The following is a 20,165-nucleotide window of genomic DNA, read 5'->3' on the forward strand; positions in this document are numbered from 1 at the left end:
ACTATTCCTGTTGCCCCTCTAAAAACTATCAAGGCAACAATTTTCAAGCCCTAAAGGTTTTTAATAGCAAATAGAGATAGAAAACTTACGCAAACTTGATAAAATTGAAAATGAAAATTTTATTGAAAATTAGCAGAAATTCGTGATATCAGAATCTTCAAAACTAAGTTATTGTCTCTATAAAAGATCCCGTAACCAATTTTCAAGCCCTTAAACCTCTACACTGGTCCCCAATAGACAGTAATTTAGACTGAAAAACTGAAAAAATGCAAACATTTGTGGAAAATCGCTAAAATTGGTGATATCAATATCTTCAAAAACTATTCCGTTATCTTCAGAAACTATCCAGTAGCCTATTTTCAAGTCGTAAAAAGGTTTCGGTGTTCCCAGATATCAAAATCACAAAAATGCAAGAAACTTTTTTAAAACTGGCGTAAAAACAACAATCAATTAAAGAAATTCATTTCATTTTCATCTTACCCGAAACATCTTACAAAAAAGACAGAACACAGATACAATCCAAAGTCTTTATATTGTAAAACGTCAGAGCACCAATACAATTTGAATTCTTTGAAATGTAAAACAGAAGTACTAACGTCGGAGCAAATTGCTCTCAAACGACCGGCTGGCTTCGTCAGTAGCTAGCTACGGTTTAGTGAGGCTAGCTTTAGCTTAATTTAAGGGATGTGAGGAGAGCGCAGCGGGGGGAAGGGTGCACTGGGGGTGGGGGGGTCAACCTTTAAGAACCGCCTTTCACACCATAAGTATAAATCTCCAAAACAGTGTCTGTGAATCGCGTACTGTGAGATTAGTGAGTTGAAAGGCTCTAAGAGAACTTAATACCCACTGGCGCTACCTGTTTATCAGTCAAATGGTTCAGACGAAAAATTGATCAAGCGAAAAATCGCATTAAAAAAGACCAACAGGTGCTACAAACTTTGCTTGAGAGCAGCTAAACATAGCCAGCAGATGACCGGAATAGCTGCGAAAGACTTGCGTGCCGCAGATTACAGATGGAAAAAAAAGAAAAAGTTGCAAAAATTATCGACGTCTCTTAAAACAAGTGAGAGAAATCTCTACACTAAATGAAAGAGGAGCTTCAAAAATTAACTACGCAGAATTCTATGTTATTAGGGATCTTTACCACTCCTGTTAGTTTTTTGGCCTCAATGTATTTCAGAAGTTTTAAAGTGTAGAAATCTTATTCTTGAGTGAGGTAAGTCACGTATGATCAAAATCTAATCATGCAAATGGCGTAAAAGCTTTTGCAAGAGAAGTAGTGAGAAATGGTGAGCAATGGCGAACGTAAATGGTGTTAGTGAGAGGAAGAAGTCATTCAGATAAGTTTACTTTTCAGCTTTGCGAAGTGAACAATTTTAAACCACAAACATAGCAGGACAAGTTCTGACACAATTCAAAGAAGTTTTATTGAACAACAAAAAGACTAGACCTAGAGTGCAAAATAAATGGATTGAGAAAAACCACTGAGAACAAAAAATCCCATCAAAAATAAAAAAATAGCAAATAATAGATAAGCTAATTTTTGTTCACAAACTGATTTCTTACTGAATTGAAAACGCCGCAAAACCACTCGCTTTTTCGCTCAACTTCCTGTTTCGGCGTTACCAAAATCTTTTCTCTAATTTGACTCCATAAATTATGAAAATGTGTGAAACAATATTAAAAAATAGACAGCGCCCCAATACAATTCAAAATCTTTGAATTATAAAAAACCAAGAAAAGGCTAAGAAATGGCTATCGCTTTGCGACTATTTAACAGTGAAAAAAGAAATTGGTTTGACCATTTTCTCTTTAAGCGGAGAAAATGAGAATGAAATTTCTTATCTAAATGTCACATTTTTCACGCCTTGACACGAATTATGCTTTTTAAGCCGAAATTATGCTGTATTTAGCTTTTTGGTACCAAAGTGTATTTTGTATGATCGTGCCCCTAATTGATGAGACAATTGACCCATAAACATACCCGGCAGATTGCCGGAAAATAGCCGCCGTTGATTCCAATAAGCATGATTGGGATTGAACGAATAGAATATATTGAAAAAAAAAGATTTTTGTACAAAAATATTTTTTAAGTCCGATTTATTTTGATGGCATTTCGTAGTTGAACATACTTCTGTTTCTTAGACAGAGGCTACAGGGGCTACTGTCAGCACCAATAAGCATTAGAGGTGGTAACTAAGACTTATAGGAACGACGTTCAAATAGCGGGCATCTAAAATTGGGCTTTATGGGTTTATCCCGTTTCTATTTCTGACTTCAATTTTTTATACCGACTCTGTTCATTTTGAATTGCTTTGCCTAGCAACTGATGTTCAAATTAACTTTTAGCAGAATGAGAGAAGAGAGAAACTAGCCTAGAGAAGTCAAAAAGATTTCACGCAAAATGTCGAAAAAGCGGCAAAATGGTAAAGCGAAAAAAAGTTTGACGAAGTTAAAAAAAAAATACGTCCGCAATAATAGCCGGCTGAGAAGATGAGGGCGGCTATTAAACATTACAATAATTATTGAATTCGTTTACGTTAGCAGAAAACCACGAACATCGCAATATAGCTTTGCTCAGCTTACAGCCATAAGAAAAATTAGGGCAGCTATAACAGCCGGATGAGATGAGGGCGGCTATTAGTAACTAAATAAACCGGTTACTAATTCCACCACACAATCACAACAACCATCCGGAACTCAAGAAAATATTACATTCTGGCTGGTAAACAGTTACATTCCCCCTCCACCACCCCGCGTGTATGTCTCCAAACTTATGTACAAAGAGACGTCCTCTATCAGTCAGTATTAGATGACAATGCTGATTGCTCGTGGCTGTACCCCAATGATAACATTGACTACAAATGTAAACCTGTATCTGTGTTAGTCTGTCGTACAGCCTAGTGGCAAGAGAGTCTTCCTGGTGACACGGCACCTCGATGTCTATTGGCTTGTCATCGGGGGCTCTTTGGTACAGGATAGACGACACTGGACAAATCACACAAGCCGTTCCAGCTCCAAAAATCTCATGAAGCTACAACAAATTTTAGATTCCCACAATTATTCCTGATATCTACGTAGATCTGCAGTCTCAAAAAGATAAAACAGACTGAAAAAGAAATTTCTCTTCTTTTTTTAATCAATTGCTGAGATGTTATATTTCGATTACGAAACTTATTGCTGCTTCCACAAGCTGTTCTCAAATAACCTAAAATTAGAGTGACACAGACTCATTTGACCTTATCTATTTAATTAGTAGAGAAAAGTCATTTCGAATGTGACGAAAGTCACGTGTGACCAAAAACTTAATCACGCCAATTAACAACTAACTGTCTCCATAAAGAGTGAAATATGACGTCAAACACGCAATTCAAAAGAAATTGTATGATTTAATGAACAAGATTTGAATGTAGATTTGAAGTGATCGTGACATCATTTAGTGGTAACAAAAACCTTGACCACAAACAAAAACAACCAGAGACAGACTTCCTGAAACAACTTGACGTTTAGGAACTAACACAAAACGTAAACACCTAATATTCCATTTATGAACGTTTTTTTCTGACAAAAGAAGGAATACTGAAGCTCACACATCATGACTGCGAATTACAGGAATAAATAAAAGCTATGACTTATATAGGAAAAATTGTTCAAAGTTTAGTAGCCGTGACAATTTGACCATAAACCACACTGACAGATATAGTAAACCAAAAATCTGACTTCACTACAAACAACAATTCATACAGCTAAAAAATTCGTATAGCAAGATAGCACTTTTAGAAAAATGTAATCTAAACAAAAACATTTGTTCAAATAGTAGAACTTTACAACATTCCATTTCGTCTGAACACGCAAGGAGCAGAAAAAACTACAAAACGTCTATTGATGCAAGTAAACAAAAAGATCAAAAGATTACTTGATCTCCAAAACTAAAAGCAAACATTTTAAACTAAAATTATGCAAGCAGAGTAATTACTGATGCATGCTTCAACCATCCTTTAAACATAAACAGACAAACGTCGTAGAAAACGCTTTCGTGGGAACAATTGCCTAACGAAGAGAGCGTCAGACAAAGAAAAAAACGGCCGGAAAAGTCCTGGTCTACAGTTCAACAAATTTTCGTTTAACTAAAAAGAATTAGACCTCGATTGGACTACAAATGCACTGGGAAAACCATTTAGAAACCCATTGATTCAGTATCAAGGAAATAAAATTACCGCATGAGAAGTAAAACCCGAACTTAAAACCAGATTTTTGTTCAAACACTTAACGCCCTCCGGGATTTAGCTGTTTTTGAGGACGAAAAGTTCGAAGGGTGAGACAAAAACTGGTCAAGCGTTGAAGTGGGCAAGGGGGGTTGGGAGGAGGGTCAAACTGTAAGAACCACCCCTCACGCCATAAATTTATTTCTTCAAAAGAGCTTTGAATCGCATACTTGGAGTCTTAGTAAGCAGAAAAGCTCTTAGAGAAATTATTGCCTTTCGGGCGCTACCAGTTATCCGTTTTTGAGGACAAAAAGTCAATCGAAAAAATTCCAAAAAGAAAGACCATAGGACTAATATGATTGCTAAAAACTTGGTTTGAGACCAATTAGAGTGGGAACATTTCACGCCTCAGAACCTATCCATTATTCGCTCCACTTCCTGTCTCGACGTGACAAAAATCATGACTTCAATTTGACATCAAAAATCACAAAAATGTGTGAACCGATGTTAAAAAGTTAAAGTATTATATATAAAAAAAATAACTAAAATCAATTGACATCTATAAACTTGTTAAGTAATACGCGTCTTCTCAAATCCTACTTAAGGCAGTAAACCAAAACAATAGGCAAAAAGTCGATAAAATTTGGAAAAATTAGCCAAACATCTACAAAACCACCGAATTTGCATAGAAATATTAATTAACAGAAACCTTCAAGCCATTACCAACACAAACCTTAAAATAATACAATATCATGACCAAACCTCAATCAAGAAATGATTTAAACAGCTTTAAAAAACCGCACGTAAAAATTTTGCTCAAATTTTTTTACACTTCAATCTCTCGAAACCCATACTACGCGAAATATTCTCCCGCGTTTCGTTTCCTGCTTCAAAATCTATTCCAATGAACTTGATTCTCAAAAAAACTTCTCCAACACCTCATCGAGTCTTAAAAAAGACAGCACCCCAATAGAATTCAAATCCTTTCAATTTAAAAACATACCCGGCAGAGTGCCGGAAAATAGCCGCCGTTGATTCTCAAAACCAAGATTGGGATTGACAGAAGAGAAAAAAAGTGATAAAATGAGTTTCGTACAAAAAATGTCAAAGTGCGAACTATTTTGAGGTCATTTTGGAGCTGAACATGCTCCTGTTTCGTAGTGATACGACACAGTGTCTAGTATCAATACCAATACGCACTAGAGATGCTAACAAAGAACAAAGTTTGAGTAACGGGCATCTAAAATCGGGCTTTATGGGTTTAACCCGTTTCTATTTGATTCCGTTTTTTAATACTGACTCTGTTCATTTTGAATTGCTCTGCTGAGCAACTGCTGTCTAAAAGCAGTTTGAGCAGAATGAGAGAAGAGTGAAACTAGCCTAGAGAAGTCAAAAAGATTTCACGCAAAATGTTGAACAAGCTGTGAACTAAGGTAAAGCAAAAAACTTTTATACGACGACATAAAAAAAATGAGGAGCGCTATAACAGCCGGCTGAGAAGCTGAGACGGCTATTAAAAAAACTAAATGCACCACAATATAGGTACGCTCAGCTTACAGCTTCAACACACAATCACAACTACATCTACAACCATACAAGGCATATTGTCAGAAAATAACCGCCATTGATTCCCATAACACCGATTGGGATTGACGGAACAGAAAAACACTGATAAAAATTGATTGTTATAGAAAAACATAAATAAAGATTAAACGAATTTGATTAACTTTCATAGTTATACATACTCCTTTTTCTTAATAAGAAGATACAGGGGTCCACCGTCAATTCCAAAACGCATTAGAGAGGTTAACTAAGACATAACTTGATTTTTTGCTGAACAGCTGCTGTTTAAAAGCTCTTTGAGTAGGATGAGCGAAGAATTATACTAGCCTGGAGAAGTCAAACAATTCATGCAAAATGTTGAACAAGCTGTGAACTCAGGTAAAGCGAAACAGAACTTTTCGACAAAGTAAAAAAGCAGGACAAAACCTGATATACAATCCAAAGAATTGAGTGAAAAACTGAGAACAACTGTATCCGACCAGCAAATCAATTTAATGCCAATCAAAAAGCAGTCTCAGAAAATGATCAATCAAACAAACTAAACAGAAATATATTCTAATCAATGCTTTCACTCTGGAGACCTGTTTGATCCATTTAAATATACCCTTTAACCAGCACAAAAACCAGCACAAAAGGGGTTTAATGGTAATTAACAACTCAGAAAATGACAAAATTTCAAAAAACTTAAAACAATTCGACAATTCATTGAAAAGTTTCTAAAATTCGTGCTATTAAAATCTTCAGAACCACTTCACTGTCAGAAACTAAAGAGTTTTACTGGCCCATAAAGATCGACAAACTCGGAATATGATAAAATTTTAAGAAAATTTGATCTCAATAATTTCAAATTTAATCGAAAAATTGCAAAATCCGTGATATTAAAAGGTTGAAAATCAATCCATTGCCACTGCAAAATATGCAATAACCTATCATCAAACCCTAGAGAACGTTCACTAGACTCCGAGGCTGGAAAAACAAAAAATGACAAAAATTTTCCAAAAATGCAAAATTATTACCATTTTGGGTGTTTGTTTGCAGTAAAATATAGCTCACAAAAAGGTCAAAAAACTAATTAGGTGTTGCAAAACATCTTCATCAACTTTGACTAACGTCAATTCAGGACTGATCAAACAAAAAAACTCGAAAAATGACGAAAAACGTGAAATATTGCACCATTTTGGTCTTAAAAACTCCTTATGAATTTTTAACTTTGAATTAGGGCCTTCACAGCAGCTGCACCACTCTTAACTTTCGGAGGATTACTAAATCCAGCTATGGGCCTCTAATGAAACTTAACGGCAACTGGGCGTTAACTGTTTATCTTCTTTTGAAAGATCATAGTCAAGGAAAAATAAATAAAAACATCTTACAAAAATACAGAGCACCAGTACAATCCAATTCTCGGATTTAAAAAAAGACAGAACAGATCTCCAACACATTCAATTGTTGGATTGTAAAAAAAAATGAGAGCAATAATAGCCGGCTGAGATGAGGGCGGCTATTAATTACAGAATGAGTAAGTGAAACAGTATTACTCACCCTTCCCTCCAATGCTGCCTGATAAATTTCGGCCATTGTAATCATCTGCTCCACAACTTCAAATTCTCCCTGAAACAAATCATCACCTGCATTTACATCGTATTAACTTATGCCATTAACATGCATATAGACGTGGCTCTCACAGTCCACCCAAAAACTACCCCGAAAAATCCAGATATAGCGGGTAGATTGAGCGAAAACAGCTGCCTTTGACCAGTTAATTGCTTCCGCAGTTACATTAGATTCGATGAATAAAGTGAACGTTGCCTCTGTTTATGCGGACAAAAAACTCAAAACTGAGACTAATAAGCATTGAAAATCCAATGACCTAAATCGCAATGACAGGGTTTTATCGGTTTAACCAACTTCTTTTGATTTTGCTCTTTTATCATTTGGTGAATGCATGAAGACTTTGGGCCTGAAGACTTTGTGAACAAAACAAGGTGCTTACTCGTTAAAACAGCTGGAAGATTGCTAGAAAATAGCTGCGATATCTTGGTAGATCTGCGGTCTAGAAAAGCCGTAGAGAAAAATATAAGACTTTGTTGCGATGTATTTAATTGTTTCAGACTAATGTACTGTAAAACTGCCCTAAAAGCTATTACTTACAGAGATATCCTTATTTGATTTCGAATCCTCCATTAAAAAACCAATTAGATAGAGGAAAAATACTTTTAAACCCGCTCTAATAAGTCTGAACCATAATGACACACACAAGCCTAAATCAGTCAAAAATTCCTTGAATAAATAAAACATAACCGACTAAACGTCGGAATAGCTAATCAATTGCTGCCTGTTTAGTCGGGGGGGGGGGGGCATATGGGACTAAGAAAATCAATAGTGGGCTTCAAATAACATTAGAGGTTGACTTTTAGTATTAAATTGTCGCCAATTGAGTTGAGCTGCTTGAAATTGTGATTGAGAGAGAATTTTAGATCACGCAAAACGCAAAAAGTCAAGGGCGTAAAAGTCACTCGAAAAGCCAAAATGGTCAAGCAAAAATTTTGCATAAAAAAGACACACGTTTACAATAATTGCTATGAACTTCGTTCAAGAGCAATTAATAAACAAAAGTTGATGAACAAATGAGCAGTACGTCACAGGTCGCACCATTCATTTATGTCTTCTCACGAGCTTGGGTTAATTGTACACAAAAAGCTTAATGCTCCCCATGTTTAATTGTAGACAAAGCGAAAAAAGAAGCTTAATCGTCTGCAATTTGATGCTCACCAGGCTTTACGTCAATTGAGTGCAATTTAAACTAGCAGTTAAAAAATTGCCCTTGATCAGCTGATGCACACTATTTAGAACTTGTGAACACGTTGGCTTCCAAACTCAGTAAATATATGACTTAGAATAGTGATATCAATTACGTTTCTGAAGAAGGATACTGGAGTAGCTTAATCGGGGTAAGTAGGAGAATGTAAACTAACCCACTGTCTCGCTAGAGCCAGAACACTGTCCCTGGTGACTCCTGGTAGAATCAGAGAGTCCAAAGGAGGGGTCACCAATTGCTCAACTAAAACCAAACCTATACATGCAACCCTCCAAACAATTCAACATTACCACAAACAAGGTTTACCCTCCATTATTCGTGTAATTAGGACTTTTCACCTTACTTCAGGCCAAAATTCAAGGTTGAAAATCATAAATAATGGTATTATTGGTTACGTGGCAATTCACCCAATTCCATTTTAACAACCTGCCATTTTACCCAATTCCAACTTACCCGATGCTCTTTGATCTTTTCGTGCAATTATCCGATTACAAATTAGCGGTCGCTATTACAAGGATGTTTTAAAATACTCATGTGGACAATATAATCTCATGGTAGGTTGTGATGGTTTCATATCAAGTCCCACGGGCTATTTAATTATATACTCGGCTAAATATTTGTTCTGGTAATTTTAACAATAGGTTAAATTAAAGTTTGCATTGGGTAAAATGAAATTGGGTAAAATGTCCTGACACCGTATTAATTCTATTCGGCTTCTGGTCTTGCGTACCAACACTAATTTCAGAGAACAATTAAATTCCGTTCTTTCGCAAATTACAGTGACCAATCATTCATATTTTATAAACTGGTATTCGTGCAATTTAATGGAATATAGTGAAGCAAGATATATATGATGAAATATTCGCGCAATTACGTTATAAGTTGTGGTTAAAACGAGAAGGTCTTTAGTATAAAACATAGCCCGCAAATAGCCTCCGCTGACCCGCCAGACGCACATTGGGATTGAAACAGAAAAGGAAACATAACCGACTAACGTCGGGCGAATTGCTCTCAAACGACCGGCGGGCGGTTGACTTCGTCAGCAGCTAGCCACGGTTTAGTGACCTCTGGGCGCTACCTTTTTATCCCGTTTCTGAACACGAAAGTTAAATGGGTCAGACGATAAATCGGCCAAGCAAAAAACTGCATAAAAGAGAAAAACCAGATTAATATATTTGTTACAAATTGCTTTTGAGGTCAATTGACAATGATTTCCTAAGAAGTGCCTGTTAAGACATTTATGATAAAAAACAATTCTACTATAACTCATTGTTAATGAGGATCAGAGATGATGATATTACGCCATATAACAGCAGCTGAAGTGCGAAATAAACAAAGACAGAGAGAGAGAGAGAGAGAGAGAGAGAGAGAGAGAGAGAGATAGAGTGAAACAGAGATAAAACGGGAACGAGAAAGAGAAGGAAAATAACCATAACAAATCATATGAAAAACAGAAGGCAAAATTTAAAAAAGTTTTCAATTTCGCAGCAAAAAAAATTCAAAACAATTTCTAGTCTTGAAATTTCTGTCAAGTAACCCATCTCCGAGACTTGAAAAGTTTCCTTGGCCAGTAATGGTCGTTAAACTCCGAAAAGGACAATATTTTAAAATTTTGGAAAAGCCAAATTTTAAAAATCTTGCTAAAATTCAAGATAAAAATATCTTAAGAACCATTTTATTGCCTCAGGACAATATCCCGTATCCCTGTTTCAAGCCTGCAATAGTTTCATAGGCTCACAAAGATCCATACATTTGGAACAAAAAAATCCAAAAATTAGAAAAAATTGCAAATATTTTCAAAAATTGCTTAAATTCCTGATATAAAAATCTTGAAAACATTCCATTACATCTATAAACAATGCAGTAACATATTATCAAACCCTAGAGGAAGTTCCATGACTCTTGAGGCTAGAGAAACCTAAAAAATGTTAAAAATTTTCAAAAAATTTAAAAAATGCAAGTTTTATTCAAAAAAAGTTGCTAAAACTTGTGATATTAAAAAGTTGAAAAATACTACAAGATGAAAAAAAAAATTTCCAGTAACTATATATAACCTAATGGAGGTTTTCTGGCCCTTGAGGCTCAAAAAACCTGAATAATGATTATGTCAAAAAATTAAAAAAAAAATTGCAAGTTTTGACGAAAAAATCCTAAAATTCGTGATCTTATATTCTTGAAAGACAATCCATTACATCTAGAAACTATACAGTAACCCATCAACAAACCCTAGAGGAGGTTCTTTGGCTTTTGAGGCCGAAAAAAACCTAAAAAACGACAAACAATTTCAAAAAACGCCAAAGAATTGCAAAATTTTAAAAATTGCTTAAATTTGTGATACTCAAATCCTGAAAAAAATTCCATTACATATAGAAACTATGCAGTAGCCTATTATCAAACCCTAAAGGAGTTTCCTGGGCTCTTGAGGTGGAGAACTCTACAAAATGACAAGAATTTTCAAAAAACTTGAAAAAAATTGCAAGTTTTATAAAAAAAATTGATAAAATTTGTGACATTAAAAAGTTGAAAAACTATTTTCATGGCCAAAAAAATTGTCAGTAACTGATTATCTAACCACTGAAGATGTTTTCTGGCCCCTAAATAAAGAAAAAAAAGGTCAAAAAATTTGAAAATGCACGTTTTGTTTAAAAAAATTGCTAAAATTCGTGATGTTAAAATGTTGAAACCATTCCATTACCACTAGAAACTATGTAGTAACCTATTATTAAAACCTAAAGGAGGTTCCTTGACACCTACGGCTAAAAAAATAAAAAATTGTCAAAAAATTTTAAAAAGCTTGAAAAAAATGCAAAATAGTATAAATTTGCGTTTTTAGAAAGCGGTTGTTCGTTAGTAGCTAGTCACGGAGGGTTGGGGTGCACCGGGGGCTGATGGGGGGAGGGGTGGAGCAACACTGGGGTGGGGGCGCAACAGCGCGTTGGGGGGATCAACAGTGGGAGTGTCTTCAACCTCTCAGAAAGTCTCCAACAATTTGAGCTGAAAGAGCTTAAAAGCTCTAAGAGCACTTAATGCCCGCTGGGCGCTACCTGTTTACCCCATTTTTGAGGAGGAACAGTCAAAAACGTCAGACGAAAAATCGGTCAAGCGAAAAATCGCATAAAAAAGACCGACAGGACTAATATAATTGCTACAAACTTCGTTTGAGAGCAATTAAAAAAATAAGATAAAGAAATTAACAAAATTTTGTCAGAAGGGCCAAAGTTTTCTTATTTGGTGCGCAAATTCTGCATATTCAAATAGATACTTAAATTCGGTTAGATTCCAAAATTACAATTAATTCAGCTTTCAAACACAGCTATTAAACTTAATACTAATGACAGCTAGTGATGGCTCTAATGAAATTTGCTAACCTAATGTACTATGACTTAATGACCGGGCTTTATCGGTTTATCCCGTTTCTTTTGATTTTGCTCTTTTGACATTGAACGTATTCACAACATGGGGGAATCCACTGAGTGAACGAAAAAAAATCGCTTTGCAGCCTTTAAAAGTAAAGTTGCAACTTAGCAAAAAATTCTATCTCTGATTTTGGGAATTTCTCCAAGCGGATCTCGCAAAAACATGGCTTTAATCCACATGAGCAGAGCTTTACAGGGTCCGAGGAAATAATCCGAAATTACAATATCCAATGGACCAGATTGACCAATGTTAGCTAACGGTAGAAGAAACTATTGATAGACAGTGAAACAGTGACTGGGCATTTTGCCCAGGATTTAATGTTCCCCATCAGCTACAAGAACTTCCATTGAACACTGCGAAAATTTTAAGTGAGCTAAGTCACGCAATTGACCTAGTAGCAGAAATGACGTCGCGCACACAAATTCATCCGCAAAGCCGTAGAAGTCACTGAAGTCTTTGCAAAAGTCAGTTCCGAGAAATCAGGATGTTAGAATCATCGATGGAGACGACGAATTAAAAAAACCACGATGTCCCCAATAATAGCCGCTATCGCTTCGCGACTATTAACATGAAAACAGTTCAAGTAGCGGGCATCTTAAATTGGGCTTTATCCCATCTGTTTTGATTTAGTTTTTCGATGCTGAATCTGTTCACTAGATTGCTCTGCTAGAGCAACTGCTTTTTGCGAGCACTTTGAGCAGAAAGAGAGAAGACTGACACTAGCCTATAGTCAAAAAGATTTCACGCAGAAAGTCGAAAAAGCAGCAAAATGAGGTAAAGCAAAACAAATTTTTATTGGACGAAAAGGAGGAGTGCAATAATATCCTACTGAGAGGCTGAGGGAAAATATTAAAAGATTATGAAATTAGTCAATTTAATAAAGCTGCTCTCCAGCCAAAACACTCACTCAATTAGTCTTAGCAAAGCCGGCAGACAGACTGCCCGAATAGCTGCAAAAAGACTTGCGTGCAGTATAAGAGAAACTGATACAGAGTGAAAGACATCGACACAGTTCAAAAAGTTATGTAAAAACATTTAGCAACAAATTGATAAGCCTTGTTAAAATTCACTCAGCAGAAGCCTTTATATTGCGGACCTTTCTTACATATATGAGTGAGGTAATTCACGTATGCTCAAAATCTAATCCCTCAAACAGACCTTTAATCCCACCTGACCTGAGAGAGAGAGAGAGAGAGAGAGAGAGAGAGATGAAGTCACACACGCAAACGCCGTTAGTGAAAGTAAGAAGTCAAGAAATTTTGACTTCAATCGCTGCGTGAACAAATGTAAAACGAAAAAAAGAGCTTCAGACGACGAAACAAAAAAAAAACACGAACACCGCAGTATAACACCGCTCAACTTATAGCTTTGCAGCTCTAATAAAACGGCTAGGGTTGTTAGGCTTCACTTAAGTTAACAGAGCGGGCATATATCCGGAAAATAGCCGCCGCTGAAACCACTGGCAGATGGGATTGAAACAGCTAGAGAAAACAATAGAAAAATTGACGGCAGCCATTTTTTCTTCTTTGTGTCACTTAATTTGCAGTTTCTTCATATGCAATAAACATGGTGAATTCAACCTCAAAATTGAAGGACACTAAGCTTAATACTGATATCAGTTAGCAGTGCCTGAGTGTTATTGGTTTCACCCTTTTTTATTTTGCTTCTTACCCCTTGAACAAACTCGAGTTAATCTGTTGAATAAATTCCATAAACAAAGCAGTTAGCGAGGTAATTCATGAGTCAAACGTAACATTAAGGTGACATATGTAAGACAAAATGTTTTCTAAAAAAATTTAAAAGGAGAGTGCCTGAATAGTAGCCCGAGAGGCTGACGGCGGCTCTTAAACAAAAAATATAGTAAAACAATGCAATGGTTTAATATCGCTTAAATAGCATAAAAACCCCCAAAATATTTAAAAGGCTCCAAATTATCGTAAGCCTCCAAAAACTCCAAAATTTAAAAACTCCTTTAATTACCAAAAACTCCAAAATGCCATCAAAACAACCCAAATAAATTAACATACACGAACCTTTTAGACAAAAGCAAAAATAGAGTTGGAAAAATTCACATCTACATTTCTCGCTGCTTCAAAAGAACGTACGAACAAAATTAACCACTCTGTTTGCCGCTCTTCAAAATTTGCACACTAAAATAACTTTTTTGAGCTTTATTCTCTCCCTGCACTTGCAGTTTTTGCTCGCTCATTTATCAATAAAGAACAGAAAACCATGACGCCTCATCGAGTCCTAAATCTACTTTAAAAATACTCCTCTTCGAATCGTAAAAATGAATTCATTTTTTACGATTCGAAGACGAGTATTTTTTTTACAAGAGAAGGCAAATAATAGCTCGCTATCGCAGCTATTAAATAAAAACTATCAACATACGCACGAATGTACGCGCGCGCACGCACAAACAAAAAACACTGACCTCCCTGGCTGTTGGTCCAGCGAACGAAGATATTCATTGCTCCGACCTCCGTAATCTGAAAGCAGTACCAGATGTTCCTTTACTGAATCATTCCCCTCATGAACTAACATTAGAGTTACCGAGTGGTTAGGCCCATATAACCAAAGAACTTGTTGACAGTCTCGGGCCTCAGCTAGCTTCTGGACTCCGATTGTTTGCCCATAGTTCCTGCGAACACAATATCCACATTCCATCATAAACACTCAGCTCAACATTGGTTAAATTTTATTAGCATAGCCGTAAAAAAACAGTAAAAAAGACAGACCAAAAAAATTTGTCTTTTCATTGAAAGCTGATCTGTTATATTTTGATTTAAAATCTGTATAAGTTATTGCTGCCTCTATTAGCTGATCTCAAATAACCTTCATTTGGAGTGACACACACCCATTTGACCTTATCTCTTTAAATTAAAGCAAATAAAAGTCAATTTCAAAGTGAGGAAGTCATTTTTGAGAGTGACGTAAGTCAAGTGTGACCAAAAATTTAATCACGCGCATGGACAAAAAAACTCGCTCCACTAAGAGCGAAAAATGACGTCACACATGCAATTCAATTGAAATTGCATGAACGAATGAACAAAAAGTGGCTGTGACGTCATATGGTTGTAACAAAAATCATGACGACGAAATAAAAAATCATAGCAGGACAAGTCCTGACGTACAATTCAAAGAATTTTCATTGACTAAAAAGAAAACTAGACCAAGAACGGACTGCGAAAGGATTGGGGAAACCAGTTAGAAAAAAATCCGATCCAAAAAATTGAAAAAACTGTAAAAATCAAATTGAAATTGCCGCATGTGAACAAAAAAGCACTAGCGAGAAAGCGAATTTTTGTTCAAACACCGTTTTCTCACTCTACTTTAAATTTACAGCGAAAAAATTTCACGCCGCAAAACCACTCGCTTTTTCGCTCCACTTCCTGTTTCGGCGTGACCAAAATCACTACTCCAATTTGACTTCAAAAATCATGAAAATGTGTGAACAGATCTTAAAAAAAACAGCGCCCCAATACAATTCAAATTCTTTGAATTGTAAAAAAACCAAGAGAAGGCCAATAATAGCCCCAGCTATCGCTGTGCGGCTATTAATAAATAATCTCTCATCCAACAATACAGAAATCAGAAATATTCAGAATGAAGCAACCAAAATATTAATTATCTAATAAAACTAAAGGCAATTCTTTTAAAATGTTAGGAGTGTGGGTAGATCGCGGCTTTTAGCTCAGGAGTGTGGGTAGAACACGGCTAATGGACGCTGAGGGTTTTGATGCTGGTAGTTTTGATTTCAGTTGAAATCTAAAAAATAAACTTAATTCAGCTTCTAAACTGAAATCTAATAAGCTTAATACCAACGTCAGCTAGCAAACACTCTAATGAACTTTGATAACCTAATTCTCAATGACTTATTGACCGGGCTTTATCGGTTTATACCTTCTCTTTTGATCTTTTAACTTTGAATTCACCACATTAAGTAATTGAATGCGTGAAAGAATTTAAAAGCTATTTACTTGAAACAGTGAGTGAAGTAAGTCAGAAGTCAAACGTGAAAATCGTGACTTGTTTAAAACGAAAAACGTGATCAGAAGGCAAAGCGAATAAAAAAGAGCGCCTAAATAATAACCGTTGAGAGAGGCTGACGGTGGATATTAATAACATAACCGATTTACGTCTGGCGAATTGCTTCGAAACGACCGGTTCGTTTCGGCATTTGCTAGCTAGGGTTTAGTGAGGCTAGCTTTAGTATTAAAGGGTCGTGAGCTGAGCCCAGCGGAGGGGGGGGGGGAGTTGGCGCACTGGGGATTGATGGGGGGCAACGTTGGGATGGGGGAGCCCGCGCTTCAAACTGTAAGAACCTCAGAACATAAGTTCCAACGGAACATAAGTTCCAACAGAACATAAGTTCCGACAGAACAATGCCCTCTGGGCTCTACCTGTTTATCCCGTTTTTGAGGACATAAAATTAAATAGGTCAGACAAAAATTCGGTCAAGCAAAGAATTGCATTAAAAGACCACAGGACGAATATAATTGCTACAAACCGTGTTTGAGAGCAATTAGCAATGGAAATTATGCTAAGTCTAATGTTCGGAAACAGTCAACGTTCCAAAACATAACCGACTAAAACACCCCCTAATGCTAGGGATGCTAACATTAGGTGGGGGAGGCAAGCGTGCGTGTTTATGAATGGAATGAGGGTGTACTGGACGAGTGGTTCAAAATCGCCAAGTGAAGGAGGGTGGATTGAGGTGGGTGGGGGGTGGTTTGAGTGGGGGGAGGGAACGGAGATGGGGGCTGAGCACACGATGAATTTGTCTCCTCAAGAGTTTCATGAATCCAATACTGAAAGACTAGTAAGGCGTAAGGCTCTAAGAGAAGTTCTCAGCCACTTAACGACCTCCGGGCTTCAACCCCTTTTTTGAAGAGAAAAATTAAAAGGCGTCCTTGGTTTGAGAGCAATGAAAAAACGAATGTTAAGTCAAAAGTTCAAATCTGGTACATGGCTTGATCTAAAAAACATGTAAAAACATAAACCGACAAATGTCGGAAAAATTGCTCTTGAACGACAGGCGAGGCAATTTAATTCAGGGGCAGTAGCCTAGATCAATTTTTCTTTATGGGTGCAAAAAACTTTTCACCCGCCGGGATTCGAACCACTGACCTCACGAACAACAACCACACGCACTAACCACTGGGCTACGAATCACTTACTTCTGCTATTCTGCAACCGAATTTATATTAGCAACACGTTTTACTTCGGCGTGAGAGCAATAGAGTTCACTCAAAAATGAAGAGCGAAAGCGTGAAAAAGTCACTTGAGAAGTCAAGAATGTTCTAGAAAACCGCAGAACTGTCAAGCAAAAAATTTGCATAAAAAGACACACACGTTTACAATAATTGCTATGAACTTTGTTCAAGAGCAATTAATAATACTTCTCTTCGAGTCGTTTAAAAACAGGAACGCAACAAATATTTTCGTGCAACACAACTAAGCTTGAGAGTCATTGTTGCTCCGAATTTGTTTTTAAAAAACACTTTTTATGCGAGCGCCGCTTTTCACCAAGCCACATCGTAAATTTTATCTACGAATTGTTATCCACAATAAGAGGATGGGATATTACGTGAGAGCTCGATTAGGCAAAAACAATTTTTGCTGCCATTATTCAAAAAAGTTTAACTCAGATTTTGTGGACATTAAGGAAATACCAATTAAAACACTTAAAAACTTTATTTCAAAATCCTCTGGACGCTATAAAATACTCAAATACTCCTGGCAATAAATCTTAATTTTACAGCAAAGTTCTCGAAGAGTTAATCCTATAATACCACCACACTTAAAAAAATACCACCACACCTAAAAATGATTTTTTTTTTTACATTTTTAGGGTAATAAGGGATTTCAAAATTATTCAAGTTAACAAAATTGACAATCCATGAGATTAATTTAGATTGTGTAAAAAAACGACCCCGGAGCAGGTCGAACGCTTGACCTTCAGAATGTCAATTTGACATTTTACGCGCCTTTGTTGTTGATCGCCTACAATCGGTTTTATTTTAGCAACAAACTTTATTTCGGAATAAGAGCAATTAAGATCACGCAAAAATTAAGAACTCCAAGGGTGAAAAAGTCACTTGAAAGCGAATAATGCTCTGTAACAAAAGCGCGAAAACTGTCAAGCAAAAATTTTGCATAAAAAGACACAGGTTTAAAATAAATGCTTCAAATTTCGTTCGAGAGCAATTAACAAGTTGCTGCTTTTAGAGAACTTTGTTCGAGCGCAGCTATGGAACTCAAAGTCTCATGTCTGACAAATGCCTCAAATAAAACTACATGGGATCAGAAATTAATCAGAAATATAATCAGAAATTACTTGGGTTTAACTTAAAGCAACTTAAGCGCCGGCTAAACTGACCCTCCCAACTTGTAGTTGCCCGTGCCACCTGCCCATGCCCGGATATATGAGGGATCTGCCAATAGTCGGACTGAAGTATAGCTGCTCTTGAAATAGGGACCCACGGGACTCAGGATCACATAGAGAAGAGCCTTCCGAGGAGCACCAACGCCAAGAGTGGGCTGAAACATCAACACTGCTGTAGCCACTCAAAACTTAAAGAGCTGAACTGGAATAGAACCAACAAATTGTAGAACTCTAATTAAACTGCATAACGGAAAGAATGTGCGTCAGAACGTGAGTTAAGTTGAAAAGATGAAAAAATTTAAGCGTCAATATCGTAGAAACGTCGGCAAAGGTACCTGAACAGAGATTATCCTGAAAGACATACAGAGCTGGTCCAATAACTTATTGTTCATCCATTCAAACGTCTTAAAGCTCAATTCTAGAATAGTTCACAAAAAAATGACAAACAATATTCAAATGGATTCAAGGACTGATCCGCACGGATGGATAAAACAAAGGGGGAGGTATAACCACTTATTTGGCCAAAAATTCTCTACACAAAAGAGAAAAGAATTTTTTCTTAGTTATTTTTTCATTGCCTCGTTTGGTATACGTGCCATTGACATTGAGGCAAAATCTTACTGCAACAGAAACCCGGTTAACATATTAGAGAGCTGCGATGAGGAACGCGAAAGAAATATTTTGAAGCATGCCAGAAGCATATCTTTTTCACTCCCCTTGTGCTTAACGTTTATGGCATGATGCTCCCAGAAACCACTATTTTCCTGAAAAGACTAGCTGACAGGTTGTCATCGAAATAGGGAAAAACCTTTTGCCACGACTCTCGTTTGCGACCCTGAGAATATCAATCTTTTGCATCAAAGGTACGAGATGCAAATGGCAACCTTTTCAGTTTCAAGATGGTAATTTCAGTACTTGAATTTGAATATATAAAGTTAATTTCACTATGAGCTTATTAATTATGAGCTACTCAACAATGAGCAAGTTAATTTCACTATGAGCTACTTCTCGCTTTTGCGTAGCTCCATACTCTGCCTCCGTGGCGCACGTTCCATGCGCCGCCGCCCTGCAGTAGAAGTGTCAATAGGAACAATTTTAGAGGAAGTGAGGCTATTGTCCTAAATGATTCTATATTTTTTCTAATCCTCATTCAAAATCACTAAACCCTATATTTTGATTGCTATTTACCATATCTATCTTTATTATAATTCTGATGCTTTAGTTTCTGCATCTTTTGCATCTGATGCTTCAATTTTTGACTACTGTCAGGATTTATAAAATACATAGAGTTGACTTGTGACCCGGAGTTGACCGACCAACCTTTTAGGGGAGGGGCTTTTTTAATTGACCTTTCCCCTAATTTTCCCCAAAATTTTTCCCCTAATGAGAAGTGGCAACCAGCAAAACAATATTCATAATGAATCGACCAGAAAGTGGAGACCTAATTGAAAGTTCTACAAATTGTGCGGATAGTCTTGCAGAATGCTAGCTGAAATATTAGCTTGAATCATATGACACCTAATGAGAGAGGACATTTATTGTCTATTGGTTAATTTTTGACTCATCCAATGAGAGCAATCTGAAAAAAATGTTGACGGAAAATACGAAGAGAGCAAGTAAAATTTTTCCATGAAAAAGGGACGCTGTTAAACAATTAACGAACTATGAATTTAAATTGGAAACATAACCGACTAACGTCGGGCGAATTGCTCTCAAACGACCGGCGAGCGGTTGGCTTCTTCAGCAGCTAGCCACGGTTTAGTGACCTCTGGTCGCG

At 36.6% G+C, this 20,165-nt stretch overlaps 1 protein-coding gene across 1 annotated transcript in view; it reads right to left on the reverse strand.

The window, feature by feature from the left end:
• Positions 1-20,165, reverse strand: part of LOC142352088 (branched-chain-amino-acid aminotransferase, mitochondrial-like) — a 45,460-nt gene that overhangs the window by 15,980 nt on the left and 9,315 nt on the right. The window contains exons 5-10 of the mRNA XM_075404459.1: positions 18,383-18,543; positions 14,554-14,641; positions 14,435-14,489; positions 8,741-8,826; positions 7,308-7,376; positions 2,873-3,034 (exon numbers count right to left, since the gene is read on the reverse strand). Of these exons, the coding sequence (XP_075260574.1) occupies positions 2,873-3,034; positions 7,308-7,376; positions 8,741-8,826; positions 14,435-14,489; positions 14,554-14,641; positions 18,383-18,543 (621 nt within the window). The remainder of the gene's footprint in view (positions 1-2,872; positions 3,035-7,307; positions 7,377-8,740; positions 8,827-14,434; positions 14,490-14,553; positions 14,642-18,382; positions 18,544-20,165) is intronic.

Source organism: Convolutriloba macropyga, chromosome 1 (assembly GCF_964194025.1).
Source record: "Convolutriloba macropyga chromosome 1, txConMacr16.3, whole genome shotgun sequence".
In the NCBI taxonomy this organism is placed as follows: Eukaryota; Metazoa; Xenacoelomorpha; order Acoela; family Convolutidae; genus Convolutriloba; species Convolutriloba macropyga.